Genomic DNA, 20,750 nt, shown 5'->3' on the forward strand with positions numbered 1-20,750 from the left:
GAACATTATCTAAAGTGTTAAGTTTTATTATTTAAGAACTAATCAAGGATTGAATTGAATGTGCGTCTGAAAAAAAATGAAAAAATGATTTTCTGTCAACCAACTGCCTACCAGTAGACAGTTGCTTATTCGCTTGTGAATTGCCAACTGACTACTCTGATCATTACGGAGATCTATACATTTCGTGTTCGATATTTAATAACATTTTAGAGCAAACCAAGCATTAAATGATTTGATTCCTAACACGAAAAAAAAACATGCGTTATCCTTACATTATTAAAACATCAGTATGACAATGCATAAGTTACGCCTAATTTGGCAATTTATTGAGCAATAGTACATTTTGTTTTACATAGGAGTTTCATGTATAACATAGTATTATAACATAAGATATAACTGGACATCGTGCAATAAACGAATACTACACGTTTTGTTTTAATTATAAAAGCGAGTGACTAAATAATTACACTTTTGCATTGTAATTGCACTGCGGTATGTACAAAGTTCTATGCCATAGTCTAAAGTAAAGACAATAATGTAAAGATAACGTGACATCATTTGTAATATTATAACAAATCCATTCTCACTGAGTATATGACCAGTACTTTTTTTCCAAACAAAACTATTTAAAGACAGTTACTACGCATTGCTGTCTTTGAAAAAGTTGTCATCGTCATCACCATCGGAATCAACCATTGCCGAAGCGACGCCGCTCGTGGCGTCTGATGTCACACTTTTACTATCCAATTCAACCTCGTTGAAGCCGGCTTCATGAACAGGATTCACAAATCCTGTATTTGAAACTCCACCAGACCCGTTACTGGTACCAGGTGAAATATTTATATCCAGCTGAAAAAATAAAAATTTATGATACTAAGATAGTCATCTGAACATAATTTCATCTAATAACAACATTCAGTCTTGCATTATCACCGTGATTTGCCAGAGATGTGGAAAGCAATCCTATTTTCCCATGTGGGCCGGTGGTCTAGTGGTAACATGCCTGACTGTCAATCCAGAAGTCCGGGGTTCGAATCCCGGTCCAGGCACTGGAAATTTCTGAGATCCTTTTGAGTGTCTCCCACCTAACTAAGAGGCCTGTATTGGTTATTTCCAGGAAAGACGGCTTCGTGTGTATCCGGGCAGGTTAAAGAACCAGACTGTCTATCGCAAAATAGCTAGGCTAAGTTAGCCGGACAGGCCTGTATCTAAAAAAGGATTTCTCTCTATCTGTTCTGGGGGCTTTATCTCACTCTGTCCCTATGGTCAGATCGCTCTGTGTCTGTACTACAGTACAGGATGATGTTTAAAGCAATGCTTTTACAACCGACCTTCTGTTAAATACAACTGATAGATCTTATTACATTAGCAAACTTTGTTAAAGAATCATTGATTTTAAGAAATAATTGTCTTAATATTGTAACATAACTATAAGTAGTTATCCTCCATAGAAATTATTGATGTGTTACAGTATAATAATTGTTTATCTTAAGGTTTCGATGGAGGCCTTGAGAAACAAAAATCAAACAACACCAAATCATAGAAAGAAACAGTTATTTGACATGAAAATTGAACAGCATGTAAAACATGTATATTACTTTACGAAACAAGTGTCAGTATACTGATATAAACATTGACTTCCGGAAAAGGGCTGCCTTAAGGGGCTCCACTTCCGGACAGTTAAACGCCTTGAAAAACTCACCATTTTCAAAGAACTGTTACACATGTTTGTTTTGATGCATTTGCAATAGCGTGCGAGTGGTGAAATTTCACGTAACAAGGTGGAACATAGTTTTCAGCAATTGTTTATCTTTTTTTCTTTACAAATGGCATTCATTTTCAAAGGGAGACGACTTTTTCTCAAAGATTACTTAAAATAATCGGAAAAAGTTGTTTCCCTTTGAAAATGAATGTCATTTGTACTTAAAATTTCACCACTCGCACGCTATTGCAAATGCATCAAAACGAACATGTGTAACTGTTCTTTGAAAATGGTGAGTTTTTAAAGGCGTTTAACTGTCCGGAAGTGGAGCCCCTTTAGGCAGCCCTTTTCCGGAATTCAATGTTTATATCGGTATACTGACACTTGTTTCGTAAAATAATATACATTTTTTACATGCTGTTCAATTTTCATGTCAAACAACTCTTTCTTTCTATGATTTGGTGTTGTTTGATTTTTGTTTCTCAAGGCCTCCATCGAAACCTTAACATTTCATTAAAATTCTAGGCACACGACTGTGTTAATATGATAACTAACTGTTATAATTATATATTCATTATTCTGTGACCAAATACATGCAAAGCTTTCATGTGTTTAGACGATGTCGATGTGCAAGTCTTAATAAATATTTGTCTTGTCTTGTCTTGTCTTGTGTTTATCATGAAAAGGGCGCTATATAAAGCTGGTATAATAATAATAATAATAATAATAATAATAATGTGCTAGTCTCTTGAAAATTAATACAATCATAAATAGAAAATTTAATGTGAACTTTTAAATGCAAAGTTTAATGTTAAACGTAATTAAGGTAATACAATAGTAGCTAGAAGTTTATGCATACATACTTCCTCGCCTTTAAATTTGACAACGCCCTGTGTCCCTCCAAATCGGCCTGCAGAACATCTGCGGGAAACGAGTACAGCCATTACGGACACAAAAATCAGCAGGAAAACAAACCCGGCCATAAATCCGACAAATTGTGAGACAGTAAACTGCACTCCAGATGACGAAACTGTAAAATAAGCAATGTCTCATCAAATTATTGATCTTTAATTGTAGAAGTAATAATGATAATAAATGTAACATTTATTTTACAGATAAGGCCATATGTATTTACTTCAGTGAACTGCAGCTACATATACTGCTGCCACTACCAAGGCCATCTCATTTACAACTACTAAGGCAACCCACTACTGCGGTCTGCTCCATTGCAATAAATAACTTCCCTACTACAGTCTTCTCCCTCTTACAGTTACTACTGCAACTGCAATAACTAGTCAATACCATTACAATTACTTAACTGTCCCTACCACCGTATTCCCATCTATAATTAGTATAGCCTTTCTATGGTCTTCTAAATTACAATTACTACTGTAAGCTCACATCTCCATTACAATTACTACTGCCCTATCACGGTCTTCAACATAACAAGTACTGATGCCCATGTTATGGTTTTCCCCATCACAATTACTACAGTCGCTACTAAGTTCTTCTCCATTACAATTACTACAGCAATTTCATATACTACCAATCTTCATTGCAATCAGTTACTACAGCCCTACTATGGTCCTCCACATTACAGTTGCTAGTGCCCCTATTACGAAACTCAACATCACAATTACTACTACCCCTACTACGTTATTCCCCATTACAATTACTACTACCCCTACTATGGTCTTCCTCAATACAATTACTACTGCCTGTACTACGTTATTCCATATTACAATTACTACTACCCCTACTACGGTCTTCCTCATTACAATAACTACTGCCCGTACTACGTTATTCTCCGTTACAGTTACTACTAACACATCTACGGTCTTCAACATCACAATTACTACTGCCCTACTACGGTCTTCCCTATTACACTTACTAATGCCCCTACCACGGTCTTCTCCGTTACAATTACTGCTGCCATTACTACGGTCTTCCCTATTACACTTACTAATGCCCCTACCACGGTCTTCTCCGTTACAATTCTACTGCCTATACGCTCCTTACTTACTCCCCTTTACCACGTCTTTCACTTACTACTGCTCATACCACGGTCTTTTCCGTTACAATTACTACTGCCCTACTACGGTCTTCCCTGTTACACTTACTAATGCCCTACCACGGTCTTCTCCGTTACAATTACTGCTGTCATTACCACGGTCTTCTCCGTTACAATTACTGCTGTCATTACCACGGTCTTCTCCGTTACAATTACTGCTGTCATTACTACGGTCTTTTCCGTTACAATAACTAGTGCAACTACTACAGTCTACACCACTACAACTATAAGTGCAACTACATGTACTACTCTTCCCCATTACACTAACTAATTATAAGTGCAACTACATGTTATTCTCATCTCCATTACAATTACTAAAGCCCTACTACATGTACTACTCTTCCCCCATTAAACTGACTAATGACCCTGCTACAGTCTTCACCACTACAATTATTAGTGCAACTACATGTTATTCTCATCTCCATTACAATAACTTAAGCCCTACTACTGCCCCTTACTTCGGTCTTCACCGTTTCAATTACCTGTTCCTACTACGGTCTTCCCTATTACAATTACTACAGACTTTACTACGGTTTTCCCTGTAACACTTCCTTCCAATCTGACTTAAGTACTTGATCTTCTAAACAAAGATCTGAGAACGACCCATTCACATACGTCTTCTGTATATTTTGGATTTCCAGTATTGCTATTTTTTGTTTTAACCAATCAGACGACTTGTTCGAATGTCAAAGTGTAAGAAAAATGTGCAGTCATTCCAGGGCTCGAACCCGGGAACCCTCGCGTACAAAGTAAATGGCCTACCGACTGAGCTAACCGGCTATCTGACACATTACGACATAAGAATTGTAAATATCAAAAGTCAAGGCTACAGGTAGATTTGCAAAATGTTGTAAGTTAAGCTCTGATTGGCTAGCGAAAGGGTCGTCAGAACGAGGCTATGAATAAGTCGTTCTCAGATTCTATGCGTAGCGTAATAGAAGATGTACTTCAGTCAGATTGCACTTACTTCTGTCCCGACTAATGTCTTACATTTCTACTGTCCCTTTTACGGTGTCTCCATTACAATTACTACTGTTCCTACACCGGTCTTTTCCATTACAAATGCTACTGCAACCGCATGAATTACTCACCTCTATTACAATTACAGAAATGAATCAATCGTTTTTCGAAATTCATACGAAATGAACGACAGAAGAGGATTGATCGCTGACGTTCATTTCGCATGAACTCTAAAAACAAATATTTCATTTCTTGAGCAACATCACTACGATCATCTACTGCTACTACGGTTTCTACAACTTCCGAAACTATAAGAGACGTCCAAAAGTTCCGATATATGCTATTTGACCTAATACACTTGAAAACTGAAAACAATTTGAAGACTGCAAGTGACAACTATTCACTTCTTGCATGTATGATACATGTGTTTGGTTTTGAACTGACGCATTTCCTACGATGTATCTTCAAAGTTCGGAAAAATATATCGTTTTATATCAAGGCACACTGCAAAATATATCGACGTGACGATGATTGCAGTATTTCTGCTCTAAATGCTTAAACGTTAAAATTTACTAGATTAAGATTACAGGAAAGCTATTTTTTTTCAGTTTGTATTCATTATAGGCCATGAAATCATGAAATGTATAAAACGTCAATACCGATCTTTTAACCTCCCTAAAACCCGAACCCCTCCCCACACCCCCCTCTTTCGTACTATAAAATGTATTAGTATTACTACCATCACTACCACTACATACCGCCCTCTAGCACTCGAGCTGCTTCTACCATTGCCGTTGTCGCTACGACAAACTACCAATAGTACCACTGCATAACAATAATAGTAAATAATAAAATTATCACTATGCTTTCTGAGATGAAATGAGCCAGTAAAGATAGTTATATGCAGACATGCTAGAGCAATTGGAAAGTAATGATATTTCAAAATTACAATCAGTTAAAAACAGACAAATATACACATTTACCTTTTAGTGTTTGAGACTGAGATTCTGGTTGCTGGTTTCCGGTAAGAAAAGATGTATTGCAATACTGTCCTGTGTATCCCGTCATACATACACAGGTGCCAGCAAATGTGTCACATGACCCACCATTCCAGCAATCAGGGCATATATCCGCACAGTCTACCCCATAGTAACCATCGGGACATGCTGAATAAATGGCAAATGTGTTAGTAACAACTAACCTATGATTTTCGTAAAACAAGACAGATGTAAATTTCATTTTCCTCTTAGCAAAACTTTGTCGATTCGATAAAAAATATCAAATATATGACAAGAAACACTTTGAAGTATATGGTTATCCTTAAATTGTTTAACTGTCATATCATTCTTATTCAAATATTGCAAAAGAATCTGCCACTCGTTTAATGAAGTTTATTGAACCTCAATATATGTATAATAAAAACATTGCTTTCAAATGGAGAAATCGTGTTCAGTTATGGCATCTTAAGATTCTAAAAGACAATTTTCAGGTATAATAAAATTATCGAGTCATGGTTAAGTTTCGTATTGTAAAATTCCATATTTATTGAAACGTCTGAAAGATGAGCGTTAAGAAAACAGACAAACAACTACAAGAAGTTACTGTTATTTTCAGTCTAATATTTCGCTCAAATGATGCTTAACTTCAGTCGAATAGTAGTGAACCAGAAGTTCGGTGGAAATTTGTCTTTATTGTGTTCTTTTAACGGTCCTTGCGTCAACCGTTGTTTATCGCAGAACATACAACGATTGGCTACCTTTCTCATTTAGCCGACAGACAAATAGAACCATGTTTCTCCATCTAACCATATACACAAAGGGTGACTGTTGTAAAAACTAAAGTACACATGACATGACTAAATACATAAATCGCAGGCCCATAGTTTACGTCGTTGGTCAGTCTATAGTTTCACATTAGATTTTTGGAGCTGAAGTCAAGACTTGAGGGAAAAAATACATCTGAATCTGTTTATGATGTCCACTGACTGAATGGCTTGTCGGTCAATAGTCAAAAAATTTGTCCTTCGTCCTTTGGATGAAGTTTCGGAATAGTTTTGACTATTGACAGTGCACTTGTAAGATGTCAAATGTATCATGGCATACCTTTATCACAGAACTGCCCTGACCAGCCTGGCTGGCATCGGCAGGCTCCTGTTACAGGGTCACATTTGGAATCATGTTTACAACCACATATCTGAGCGCACTGGAAACCGAAATAGCCAAGGTTACATCCTTAAATAAAGACAAAGATGTTTCTTTAGTGCGAAAGAGTATGAACACATGTTTCACTAATTGAATTGAATGGTTTTGCCTCTATTTGTCAAAAATTAAATACTAGACAAATACCTTTGCAAGAACAACCATGAATGGCCTCTTTACAAGAAATTATTTGATTACACATGCATCAATAAATCGAAACAGACTTTCAGTATACTATTAAATTTTACAATTGTTATTGTTCATAATGAAAGAAGATACCAGGTGCTCAGCCTGGCATTTCAGTGATAGAACCGCCAACCTCCCTTACACAAACTGGATGACTTTTCAAATGAAATAATTCTACATCTAAACAAGGGTTTCAGACCCAAGGAATTCAGAGTAAAATATTGGAAACCAGCCACCTAAACAACTCAACTTATATGTTAACGGAATAGTTTAACACCGTTATTAATATGTTATGAATTTCAGTTAATCAAAAGAAATCTGAGATTTCTGAGGTATCTATAATTTTGCAACCTGAAGGAGGATTTCTAGTTTACTTTTGATGAATTTGCCTGGAATTTAATTCGTGCGTAAACCTCAATCAAATCATTCCTAAACGATAAAAATATACGTCATTGACGTAACACCAAATATTGCGAATCATATTGAGGTTCTGTGGTGTTACGTTTGAAATATATAAATATCTAATTTCAGAACCATTTGTCATAATGTTACACAACATATATCGAATAAAAAAAGATCGATTCTTGCATGTTCTAAAAATGTACCATAACTGCTAACAGATACCGAAGAAACTTAATGAAAATGCCCATTTTTAATATAAAAATTAATTTTTGACCAAAATTATTTCATAGGTTAAAAAAGATCCGTAGATCCAGAGCATAACTATCTCTTGTAATACATAATAGGGACAGGTCGTCAATTTAATTTTAAAGAGAATAACTTCTGTTTAAAAACCGTATACATAGTTTTTCTTTTAACCTTAAAAATTATCAATACCACTTTTCAAAATTCCCTATAAAGATAAATCTTACGATTTAAAACTGATGAACTGCTCAAAACATACAAAATGGAAATCGTCTTAAATATAATTTTATACATTAGAAAACAATTTATTTTTGGAAAATTATGCTTCCTGCCTTTTTCGCACTGGTGACCTATTTTTCCCGGCGGACACCGGCACGTCCCGTCCCTATGATCACAATGCGCACCGTTACAAGAGCAAGGGTTGGCACAGTTTTTTCCCCAGTAGATATCCTGATCACATTCTGCAAAAATAAAAAAATGGCATTCTCTTTAATGTCAATCACAATGGCCCTCGTTGACGCACTATGACAATGATGACATGTTGTGACAGTGTTAACGTAAATTGATTCTATAGACGTGATTTATCAATGATGACGTAATATGACTGTGACGTAATATGGCACTTAAGACGTGATGCATCAGTGGTGACGTAATATGACACTAAAGTCGTGATGTATCAGTGATGACGTAATATGACACTAAAGACGTGATGTATTAGTAATGAACGTAATATGATACTGACGTAATATGTCACTAAAGATCTGAGATATCGGAGTTAAAGAAATACGACACTATATATCCATGATGACGTTTTACGACACTAAAGACGTGATATATCAGTGATGACGCAATACAACACTTTAAACGTAATGTATCAGTGGTGACATATATCGACACTAAAGTCGCGATATATCAGTGATGACATAATACGACACTAAAGACGTGACGTATCAGTGATGATGTAATATGACACTTAAAACGTGATGCATCAGTAATTACGTAATATGACACTAAAGTCGTGACATATCAGTAATGACATAATACGACACTAAAGACGTGATGTATCCGTGATGGCGCACAACTACACTAAAGACGTGATGTAACAGTGTTGACATAACATGATACTGACGTAATATGACACTAAAGACGAGACGTATCAATGATGACATAATATGACATTAAAGACGAGACGTATCAATGATGACATAATATGACATCAAAGACGTGATGTATCAGTGATGACGTAATATGACACTAAAGACGTGATGTATCAGTGATGACGTAATACGACACTTAAGTCGTGATGTATCAGTGATGACGTAATACGATACTCAAGACGTGATGTATCAGTGATGACGTTATACGACACATTAAAGACGTGATGTATCAGTGATGACGTAATATGACACTAAAGTCGTGATGTATCAGTGATGACGTAATATGACACTAAAGTCGTGATGTATCAGTGATGACGTTATACGACACATTAAAGACGTGAGGTATCAGTGATGACGTAATACGACACTAAAGACGTGATGTGATCCTTGCGTGTATCAGTGCTATACACTGGGCACGTTAAAGAACCAGGCTGTCTATTCGAAACGAGCTAGGCTAAGTTAGCCGGACAAGCCTGTATCTGATTTCTGATCTCTCTGTCGTGGGGGCTTTGTCTCACTCTGTCCCTCTGGTCAGATCGCTCTGTGTCTGTACTAGTAGAGGATGAATTATGCGCCCTGTGTGGCTGCATTTGAACTATGTAAAGCGCCTTTGAACGTGAAATTGATCATGAAAAGGGCGCTATATAAATCAGGTATAATAATAATAATAATAATAATGTATCCGTGGTGACGTAATACAACACTAAAGACGTAATATATCAGTGATGACGTAATACTACACTAAAGACGTGATGTATCCGTGGTGACGTAATACTACACTAAAGACGTGATGTATCCGTGGTGACGTAATACTACACTAAAGACGTGATCAGTGATGACGTATTACGACACTGATTCACTGATGGCAAACTATGGCAATGCAGACTTTTATTTAACACTAATGACTTTGTTTGATATTGACTACGTGGCATAGCACAAATGACATAATGTAACAATTTGCTATAGGCACTGTAACATTGTTTATTCAGAACAGTGACAAGTGTAAACTACGTACGTGTTTCGCATCTAGTCCCTTTATAGCCGGCAACACAATCACACTGTCCGTTGAAAGGATTACATGTACCACGGCCATTACACTCACACTGTTGCGCACACCCTTTGCCCCAAAAGCCTGGCCCGCAAACTGAATTGAAAGACAACGCAATAACATGATTATAAAATAGCTATATCCTTTAAATAGAAAGAATGACAATACCTTACGCAATATCAGGTTGAAAATGGCATAACGCCAATGAGAAACAATTAACAGCCGTGTTCTATATAACCGTATTATCATTTCTCGTGTAGCGATTTCTCTCTATCATCTTCAGATATCATTTTATGTGACTTTGCCCGAGTCATGCGGAATATGGCACCTTACTAACAAATCTAAGGCAATACATCTAATTGTACATTCTTTATTTGCTTACACTTCCTACAATCTGGATTTTTAAATTGCCATAAAAAGTTATTTTTTTTTCAACTTTTCCACATGAACAGTAACACTCAAGACTTTAAACAAAATTTCCAGAGCTACAGAGACCAGTCGCCGACCAATGTTCTTCCAAAGAGCTTACCGCGCAGCGAAGCTTTAGAAAATATCTATGATAGGGCAATAGGGCAATTACAGTAATAGTTCAGCAACTACACTGTCAATCATTCCGTCTCGTTCACAGTTTAGTACTGCGAATTATTTACTCTCGCTCACAGTTTAGTACTGAGAATTATTTACTCTCGCTCACAGTTTAGTACTAAGAGTTATTTACTCTCGTTCACAGTTTAGTACTGAGAGTTATTCACTCTCGTTCACAGTTTAGTACTGCGAATTATTTACTCGCGTTCGCAGTTTAGTACTGAGAATTATTTACTCACGTTCACAGTTTTATTTACTCTCGTTTACAGTTTAGTACTGCGAATTATCTACGCTCGTCGTTCACAGTTTAGTACTGCGAATTATTTACTCGCGTTCACAGTTTAGTACTGAGAATTATTTACTCACGTTCACAGTTTTATTTACTCTCGTTTACAGTTTAGTACTGCGAATTATCTACGCTCGTCGTTCACAGTTTAGTACTGAGAATTATTTACTCTCGTTCACAGTTTAGTACAGCGAATTATTTACTCTTGTCCACAGTTTATGAAAACAATCCTACTTTGCATTTACAATTTCAATTTATTTATTTCTCACAGGTCACAATACATGACAACATGAGGTATAACATAATATTACTTAAACAAGCGAGTCAACGAAAAAGGCATAGAAACAAATAATCGTTATCGTATATCGTATTTAGATATAAGTTAATATCAACAATAAAAAAGGAAAGATTTTTATGTGACATTCTATTTTCAGAATACTAGTAAGATTCGTTATTGCCGCGTTACTTTTAATTCGCAATTTCATAGTTAGTAGACATAGTTGAGTTGCCAAGAAATCTCGCTATAAAATTACTTTTACGTTTTTAAGATATCACTTATAAATATTCATTTTGTTTTGAATTCGCGTGCTGCTGGCGAACATTCTCTCACGTACTGTCGGCAAATATTCACGAATTGTTTTCATATTCGCGGACTTTAAACTATTCTAAACTATTTCCAAATAATACGAAGAATGTTGGCAAATATTCGCGAATGCCTTAAATTCGCATAGTTTTTATTACTGTTGGCAATTTTCATGAACATAAATCTTTTGAAAATACCGTGCTGCTGAAATTTCTCGAAAACGTATCATCTCGAATATTCCTCACAACAATTAGTACAAGTCGAAAGGTTTCCTGCGGCCAGAAGTTATACAGACCAGAATTTCTTGATAGTAACTTATGGGTGAATAGCGTACTTATTTTGTTTTTTATTATGTCATTACGCTTTAATGTAAGAAATGTTACTCCATTCTACATGATTTACAAGTAGATATATGAACTATGTATTTCTTAATTCTGAAAGTTATTTTTTTGAGCAAAAATAACTATATTTCCCTTTCATGTATAACATAACTTTTAGCTCAACTGGTCGCATTCCTTGACTATTGAAATACTTTACTAGAGCTTTCACAAATGTGATTCATGCCTTCACCTGGACTTGCTTGACAACACGGGACCATAAGACGTAAAACAAATTGTTCGTTTCCGGTATTCCAACCTACCCTAAATTTTTGGCCCGACCCTAAATGTTTTTATGGCATTGGAGAATTTTTTTTTTCAACTTTTTAACAAAAAGTTGCAAAACTGCACTTATTATGCTTTAAACATGGTGAGTGATGTTAGAAATCAACTTACTGATGCTCTAAAGGCATAACCCCCTTATTTGTAGTCATTTTTTGACACAAAAATAATTTCCGAAAAGTCTGCCTTAATAAAAAGAAATTCCAAAAAAAAAAAAATTCTGACCTACCTACCCTAATCTGTTTTAGCATGTTACCGGAAACAAAGATTTTTTTAGGCCTAATCTAGGAAATTGAAGAGCAATTAACATAAAAACCCTTGCACAACAAGGTATCAATATTGATCATTGCTGAAAGTTTGAATAAATTATATGAAATAATGAATGAGGAATTCAGGTTACAATCATTTCTCTATATATCATGTAGAGTGCTAGCTATATTGCAAAAACGGCGTTCCATAAATGCGATAAGCCAATCGCATATCGGTAAAAAGTCACGTGAAATCACCCAGTCCCCATGTGCTATACTACTTGTTGCATTCCAGGCCGCAGGTAATAAAATTATATGTTCTAGACAAGTTTTACCTGCGTCGCAGTACTTCCCATAGTATCCCGAGTTACACAAACACGTGCCATCGACAGGACTACATATACCGGCCATGAGATCACATGTGCAACTCTGTGTGCAGTTTTGTCCAAAGAAACCAACTGGACAACTATGTCGGCATTTCACTGTAACATATTCATGTGAGAGGTTAAATGACTTAAGATAGTATAACCTCGCGTTAAATGGTGACAAATTAACAATTCAGAATTTCCGTGTATTGATTAATTTCTGGAAAGTACTTGAATGGAGTCAATATAAAACTATGTAGTTTTGTTTTGTAAACTGCCCAAAGCTGGACCTATCAAAATATTATGAAGTATAGTGCATATGCACATTTTTGTTTACGTTACCTTTCATCCAAGTAATATCATGCCCATTTATTTCACTAGTATGTTGAATGCAAAAATAACGCAAACCAATAAAGTGTCAGATATAGAAATATTTCATAATTTTTATGTTTATGATTTATAAGAAACAGGTCCTTCAGTAGAATCTTTGCTACCTCCAGTAAATCCAGGTTTACACACACAAAGGCCCTCAACTGGAGAACAACTACTGCCATGCGGGCCACAGTCGCAAGTCTTTGAACAATTCAAACCATAACGACCAGCAGGACACTAAAATAACAGAAAGTAAATGAATATCAACATATATTGACGTAGTAATATTGCATAATTTTAATAATCTATACAAAAATAATTAAATTCTCGCTGCATGTTCTTTACTTCGCTACAAAATGTCTCAGTAAATTGATCATGTAGCAATCTGAGGTTTTGGAATGAGAAAGTGAAAGCGAAGTCTGGGTTTAAAAAAAGATTAAATTTTGAAATAGACGTGCAAAAAGGTACTAAAAATTCACATAACACAATTATGTCCTTTTGACTAAATAAAGAAGATTTTTTTCAAAACATGGGTTGGTACTTAAAACAAGTCAATCATCATTTTATTATATTTATCATGATTATATACGAAGTAATATGTATAAAACATTACAACATAAATCACATCACTCTGTGAAAGTGTGTGAAACAATCTTACGGTATTTTGACACCGATTTCCTTGATACCCGGCATTACACAAACATGTTCCAGTCACGTGATCACAATGACCATTCTGACAGCTGAAACATAGTTTTCATGATATAAACAAAATTCATTCTATTACAGTACACAAGATGTACAACAGATACAGTTTAAATTCTGACAGAAAAGCAAATATTTATTTTAAATTTCTATAATAAACTTGTCGAAGGGATGTTCACTGAAAATTTACTGACTGAATAGCTAACAATGCAGACCATGATTGACCTTCACGGATGTGTAGGATGATCTTGGTCTGCATTGGTCGCAAAGGCGGAATTACTTGCCGCCAGCAGGTTAAAGGTCAAATGATGTTTTAATGCTAATACTTAAAGTATCAAAGTCCTCTGAACCATTGCGTAAACATTTGTCAAAAAACAGCGCTATTAAGATACACTGATGATCCTTGCAGCGGGATTCTAGTGTATTACATAAAGACCGCTTTTCTAAAGAAAAGCATTATTTTGAAAATAGTGCTAGCAAGGCCCATATGCACGACAATGGCTTTACGGTTAATTTTCTAGTCTGACATTGCGGACAAATAAATGTAGAGATAAACAAAACAAATTAAATCTCATTACTTGTAACTTAGACACTTAATTTTCCTTTGATCGATAATTAAGCAAGAACTTTCTAACAAATCAAATTCTCGTGTACTGTATTTGATGAGGACTCTATCTGATGACAGATGGATTAGTAGATGTGGGGGTGTAAACAAGTATACAACAGAGAAAGGAAGGTTTATTTGCTTGTGTTTAACGCCAAACCCTCTCATAGTTTACATTGGATTTTCCCAGCTTTTTATGCTGGAGAAAGAACAAAGGTTCCCCTTTTACAAGTCAACTTGAGGCCTCCTAACACGAAATAACTCTATACGCTAAGCGAGATTTTGAATGATAAGCGGTGAAACAAAAGTAATTTGAAGTCAGCGGCCTCAATGGAGCCGCTTACCCTTCCCAAGAAAGGCAAGGCGAAACATACTGAGTAATTTATAAAAAAAAATATCTATTACAGCACAAAAATAGGTTCAAGCAAATACTCGCATATGTGAACCAATACATTATGTAAAATTGTGTCGCATAAGTCCCGGTATTTATTGTGCAGTTCATTTTAAATTCTTCCGTGATCACCTTAGTTATAACTGACAATGTACTCATCACCGGATCATTATATTTCCATATTTGTGAATGCGTTACAAACATACAAAACGGTTTTGAATTACTTTTAGAAATAAATAAATTTTAAAAAATAACCTGCACGTGTTAGAGCAGTTAAGTCCGTATGTTCCCGGAGGGCATGGCCTATAGCATTTTGGACCAAAGTATCCTGCCCTACACTTACAAGCTCCCGTGCCAACATCACAACCAGGCAATGAAAACGACCCGCAATCTGGGCAATGAAACTTACAGCCGGCACCAAATGTGCTATTCTGGAAAATAAAATGAGCCGCGCCATGAGAAAACCAACATAATGGCTTGGCGACCAGCATGGATCCAGACCAGCCTGCGCATCCGCGCAGTCAGGTCAGGATCCATGCTGTTCGCTAACAGTTTCTCCAATTCCAATAGGCTTTAAAAGCGAACAGCATGGAGCCTGACCAGACTGCGCGGATGCGCAGGCTGGTCTGGATCCATGCTGGTCGCACACCCACTATGTTGGTTTTCTCATGGCACGGCTCAAATATACATGGATTTGTTGTTAGCTTAACTGATTTTGTTATTTCAGGCTCTGTAAAATTCATTTAAGAACTAGTTCTCGAAAAATCTATGATATACACGAAAACACAACAAATAGTTTTCGCCAAATATATAAGACACCATCTTTTAATATACTATGAAATCATAAATATTTGTGGAGAAATTAATTGTCGCGGATTTCGTGGTTTGGTCAATCTATGCAATTTGATATGAACGAAAATAAAACATTCCAAAGTAACGTAGCTCTAGAATTTGAAATTCAGAAAATGTGTTCACGCCATTTTCGTCGAGACCACAAAATTGTACACCCAGGAAATTGACTTACTTCACAGTACCTCAGTCCTTTTGTTGGTTACTTTACCCAAGGCAGACTGTAAAAACATATTTGTTTAGCGTCAGACACCAGTTATTCTTATAACTGAAAATTAATACTGTACTTCATACAGCTATAGTAATCTTTTAGATTGTGTGTTTCCCGTTAAAGGGGCCAAAAAAAATGTAATATATCCACTTAATTTCATATTGACAGTTCAAAGTCCCTCTAAAAATATGATTAAAAACTATCTGATTAAAGCTTACCTTACAAGGTATATCACACTTGGGGCCGCTGTATCCGCTGTCACAGATACAACTTCCGGTTGCTTGGTCACAACTTCCATGAACGCAATTACATGTCCTGCCACAAACTTGACCATACGTGCCTAGTTTCAGAAACGAGTCGTAAAATGTAAGGTAAAATTTACGTTAATACAATATATGTGTGCTTGTACTTGTGTTAAAAGTCCTATCACATTAATAAATGTTTGTATGATACATATTTAGAAAATAAATATTGTTTAAACCAAAAGTTTCAGTGTCACAAGGGGGCTTGTCCATCTTGTTATTTAATGTATTTATACTATACACATATTAGAATAAAACTGCCATACTCAAAAGAAACACTGTTCCAGGCTCTGAGAGAGGACGCAAATAAACTTTCGTGTTAGAACGTGTGTTCTATATCATACCACAACACGTTACGGGGTTGAAGGGTCCGACAGGGAAGGTACAATCTTCATATTGTTTTCTTTATAGATTAACACATTAGGTCCAGGTCAATCAAAACTAATCAAAGAAATTACCCGATTGTTAATGTTATTATCTAAACCCAAGTTATTTCAAGTACGTTTAAACACATTTATATCAGCAATTCATGCAAATTTCATGAAATTTTACAAGAGGAACTGAACAGATAGCTTAAAACTGTGCTGGTCTGTGCCAAGTCATGCCAAAAAATTCCTTTATACACAGGGAGTTGAGCAGACGTACTCGAGTTAATATGTTATTCATCTGAACAATTCATGACATACTCATTACTTACCAACTGCTCTTATAATGATTTCCAAGCTGTTCTACAACAATAATGTACTAGTCTGATAATACACAAACCTTTATCACAGGGTATATCACATGCAGTTCCTTTCCATCCCGAATAACATTTGCACGTGGCACTGTCCGGCTGACACTGACCATTAACGCATGAACAAGTTTTGTTGCACTTAGTAGTTTTGCCGGCGGTATTTACTGGACAGGGACAGACAAGACCGCTCTGATAAAAAAATATAAGTTATGGTTGTAAAAATTGTTTCATTATTACATGTATACTATGCGGTATTAATGATAATGTACATGGCAAGGCTACATTTGAGGCTTTTCATATTAATTTTATAACTAATTTATTAGAAGTCATATTTTCATTCAGCAATATTTTTGTTTATGCACGCTAAATGCAAAACATGTTTTGTCTGAAAATTTATCTTTTAGAAATTACGAAAAGCCGTCAAACAATAAACAATAAACAAAATTTATAAAGTCTAAACGCTACTTCTAATATATATATATATATATATATATATGTCGAAGTATTAATCTTTTAGATATAAAATCTGTGTGAATTTTTCATTTTTCTTTCTTTTCTAATGCTTTAAAAGGTAAAAGTAAAACATGAGATTGCTTTGGAAAGGGTTAAAGTCTCTTCATACAACTTCATTTAAACGAAGGTAAATTGTTGCGTAATATATGGCCATATCATATGAAATGACTGAAAAATGAGCCCTGTTCATTGTCTGCGCAAAGCATTTTGAAAATCCTTCATCAAGGCTAAAGATATAGAGTAGATGAAGCTACTTGGTTGGCCTTTGATCTTAACGAAATGTGTGTTTTAAATGTTACCGTATTATGATAAACATGTGCCAAGCCATTTGAAAAGCATCATTCAAGGAGTAAAAAAATGAAAGTCTGACACAACGTTTTGTGACCGCATCCGCGCAGTCTGGTCAGGATCCATGCTGTTCGCTATCAAAGCGTATTGCAATTAGAGAAACTGTTAGCGAACATCATGGATCCAGACCAGCCTGCGCATCCGCGCAGTCTGGTCAGGATCCATGTTAGTCGCAAATGCACTATGTTGGTTTTCTCATGGTGCGGCTCATATATGTCACACTCTAAGCTAATATGTAGATATTTTTAAAGAGAATATAGAACTCCAGCAATAATCAACCGAAAGAAACCACATTGGATGTAAAGCGGTGTTCTTATTGATTCACTTGCTAAATCATACATGAACAAGGTGTAATTTTATTTTAATTTAAAAAAAATACACAATTAAGGTGGCATGAGTTACATAGAACAAACAAATGCCATGTCCAAAATCGAGATATCAATATGGAGCAATTATTCCTCTGGAAATAAAGAAATAATGTGATTACGGCATGACCTGTCAACCTCACACTTACCTGGCATAATACCAGATTATTAGAAATAAATGATTGCAAAACACAAGGAGGAAACAACATACTGAACAAGTGCAAGAGCCGTCTACAATATTACACTGCCTGTTGCAGCTAATGTCACACGACAATAGACACTTGTTGCCATAGTGACCAGGTTGGCAAGGTGTCTCGCATTGGTTCCCAACAAAGCCCGGTGCACAACTGCATTGCCCAGTGACCTGAATGAAAATAACAATATATTAGTATACATTGACAGTTCTTGGAAATGTATTCATTGGATAGATAGACAGAAAGAAACGTAAAAAGCATATGAGCCGCGCCATGAGAAAACCAACATAGTGGGTATGCGGCCAGCAAGGATCCAGACCAGCCTGCGCATCCGCGCAGTCTGGTCAGGATCCATGCTGTTCGCTTTCAAAGCCTATTACAATTACAGAAACTGTTAGCGAACAACATGGATCCTGACCAGACTGCGCGGATGCGCAGGCTGGTCTGGATCCTTGCTGGTCGCATACCCACTATGTTGGTTTTCTCGCGGCACGGCTCATATAAACTTTTATCACATGTTTGACGTCGCGGGAGTAGAATAAAACCATTAGATAAATTTGGTAGTACACTTGTCTAATAAAGCTTTGACGTTGGCGTCGTTTTTAGTATAGGAGACCTTGGTCGAATTTACTTAGTATAGAACTGGTAAAGAAAGAAGACATTTTGATGTTTCAGCAGGAAAAGCTTACAAGTGATAAAAAGAATATTACATTTGTTTCTTTCCACATGGGATTTTTTTAACTCGTTGAATGACATTGATAAACTGCTTGGCCGGTCGCGCATTTTATTACTTTACTCAAGTCTAGTTAATTCAATATGAAAAGACTTCTGTATAGTAATAATTAATACTTGGTTTTAAAACCGTATACGATTATAAAATGTTTGTTTAAAATGTGTGTGTATATATATCCTCTATAGAAAGAGCAGATATAATTCATCGATACTAGTATTTCAATTTATTTTCAGGTCATTATCATAACTATGTTACAACTTATATAGGAAAGTTTAAATTAAGGTGAAACATGTCGGGTTAATTTAGAAAAAAAACTCTTTGCCAATTCGTTGCGATGAAGTGTACATGAAATGAACTTTATACAATAATATATGTATAAATCTTGGTTCAAGAAATAAAAATATTTTCGTAAACAGAAACCATTAAAAAGATTTGTTATATTTACAGGGTCACATGTTGCACCATTTCTGCAAGCACATTTCAGTGAGCATTGAGGTCCGTAATAACCTCTGCCACACTGGAGTCCACACTTGCTCCCATAATAGCCTGGTTTACACGCGCACTTTCCTGTGGCACCGTCACATGCAGCTGTCTGACTGGCATTGCACGCGCACGTGTAGGCACAATGATCACCAAATCTGTGTAGAAATATGAAATGTAACGTAAATATCGCCAAACAAAACAATAAAAGTGAATTACGATTACTCAGGGCCCGTCGTATATTCAAAGAATAAATTGTTAGTTTGTGTTTGTTTGTTTGAATGTCTGTTTGGATTTAACAGCACCAGTATTTCAATTTTTGATGACGGCTGTCTCAGTGTGCTTAGCTTCTGTATCACCGCCGACTTGACCTTGGCAGTTGACTGACAAAATCACCTACATGAACAGAGGTATTGTTATACGTCGTGACCTATAAAATCATATTGTTTTGTGTTTTTTTACTGTATTTTTGATGTTGTTGAATTAACTCTAAAGGTATGAATGGTATGATCTGGTATCGTCTTTAATTTACATGTATTGCATTTGTATACTAAACAATAAAAATGTATACGCGTATTTATACAGAAAAAAACAAGTGTTTAGCAGAACAGACTTACTGCCCAGCGGAACACGCCGCTTCGCATTTCTCCCTCATGAATCCAGGTGCACAGTGACATTCTCCCGTCACGTGATCACAACCAGCGCCATTTTTACAATCACATTTCGAGGCACAGTTTGTTCCATACGTTCCGAATGGACACTCCTGAAAATGGAATAGCCCCAGATTATTTTGGCATAAATGCGTAATAAATAGTGTACTGCAACTTAATATTTACGTGTGCATGTTCTGAAGTTCAGGTGTGTTTAGAATCTCAAAGGTAGAGTCTCGAACAAATTATAATCCTAGAATCTCAAGACAAAACTGTTTAAATAGAAAGTTTATGGTCTATAAAGATTTTTCTTTATTTCTACGAAATTTCATCGATACATTTGTATATGAAATTTGTTCAGCAATAAAATTTGACCAGGTTGTGAGTTTTGTTAACACGGTAAAGCATCTGCGAGTTTGTATTTCGTCATAAATCCGAATATTCGTCGAAGGAAAACTTTTTCTGAATACAAACAACTTATGATACATTATGTTTAGACAAAGAAATATCATGTGTTTCACTTATCTTAACGAAATCCACTGCATATGAAGTATTTCTACGTAAAATGGAATATAAATAATAATTAAATACAATAAAGCTGTAGCTC

At 35.8% G+C, this 20,750-nt stretch overlaps 1 protein-coding gene across 2 annotated transcripts in view; it reads right to left on the reverse strand.

Moving 5' to 3' along the window:
* Positions 1-300: 300 nt before the first annotated feature.
* LOC123561469 (uncharacterized) overlaps positions 301-20,750 on the reverse strand; it is a 66,386-nt gene continuing 45,936 nt past the window's right edge. For both annotated transcript variants that reach the window (XM_045353858.2, XM_045353859.2), the window contains exons 33-47: positions 20,111-20,256; positions 19,459-19,651; positions 18,298-18,450; positions 16,890-17,049; positions 16,041-16,162; positions 15,018-15,193; positions 13,724-13,805; positions 13,188-13,302; positions 12,664-12,810; positions 9,935-10,063; positions 8,095-8,223; positions 6,836-6,964; positions 5,717-5,899; positions 2,566-2,732; positions 301-849 (exon numbers count right to left, since the gene is read on the reverse strand). In XM_045353858.2, the coding sequence (XP_045209793.2) occupies positions 640-849; positions 2,566-2,732; positions 5,717-5,899; positions 6,836-6,964; positions 8,095-8,223; positions 9,935-10,063; positions 12,664-12,810; positions 13,188-13,302; positions 13,724-13,805; positions 15,018-15,193; positions 16,041-16,162; positions 16,890-17,049; positions 18,298-18,450; positions 19,459-19,651; positions 20,111-20,256 (2,241 nt within the window). In that variant the 3' untranslated portion in view covers positions 301-639. The remainder of the gene's footprint in view (positions 850-2,565; positions 2,733-5,716; positions 5,900-6,835; positions 6,965-8,094; positions 8,224-9,934; positions 10,064-12,663; positions 12,811-13,187; positions 13,303-13,723; positions 13,806-15,017; positions 15,194-16,040; positions 16,163-16,889; positions 17,050-18,297; positions 18,451-19,458; positions 19,652-20,110; positions 20,257-20,750) is intronic.

This window comes from Mercenaria mercenaria, chromosome 10 (genome assembly GCF_021730395.1).
Source record: "Mercenaria mercenaria strain notata chromosome 10, MADL_Memer_1, whole genome shotgun sequence".
NCBI lineage: Eukaryota > Metazoa > Mollusca > Bivalvia > Venerida > Veneridae > Mercenaria > Mercenaria mercenaria.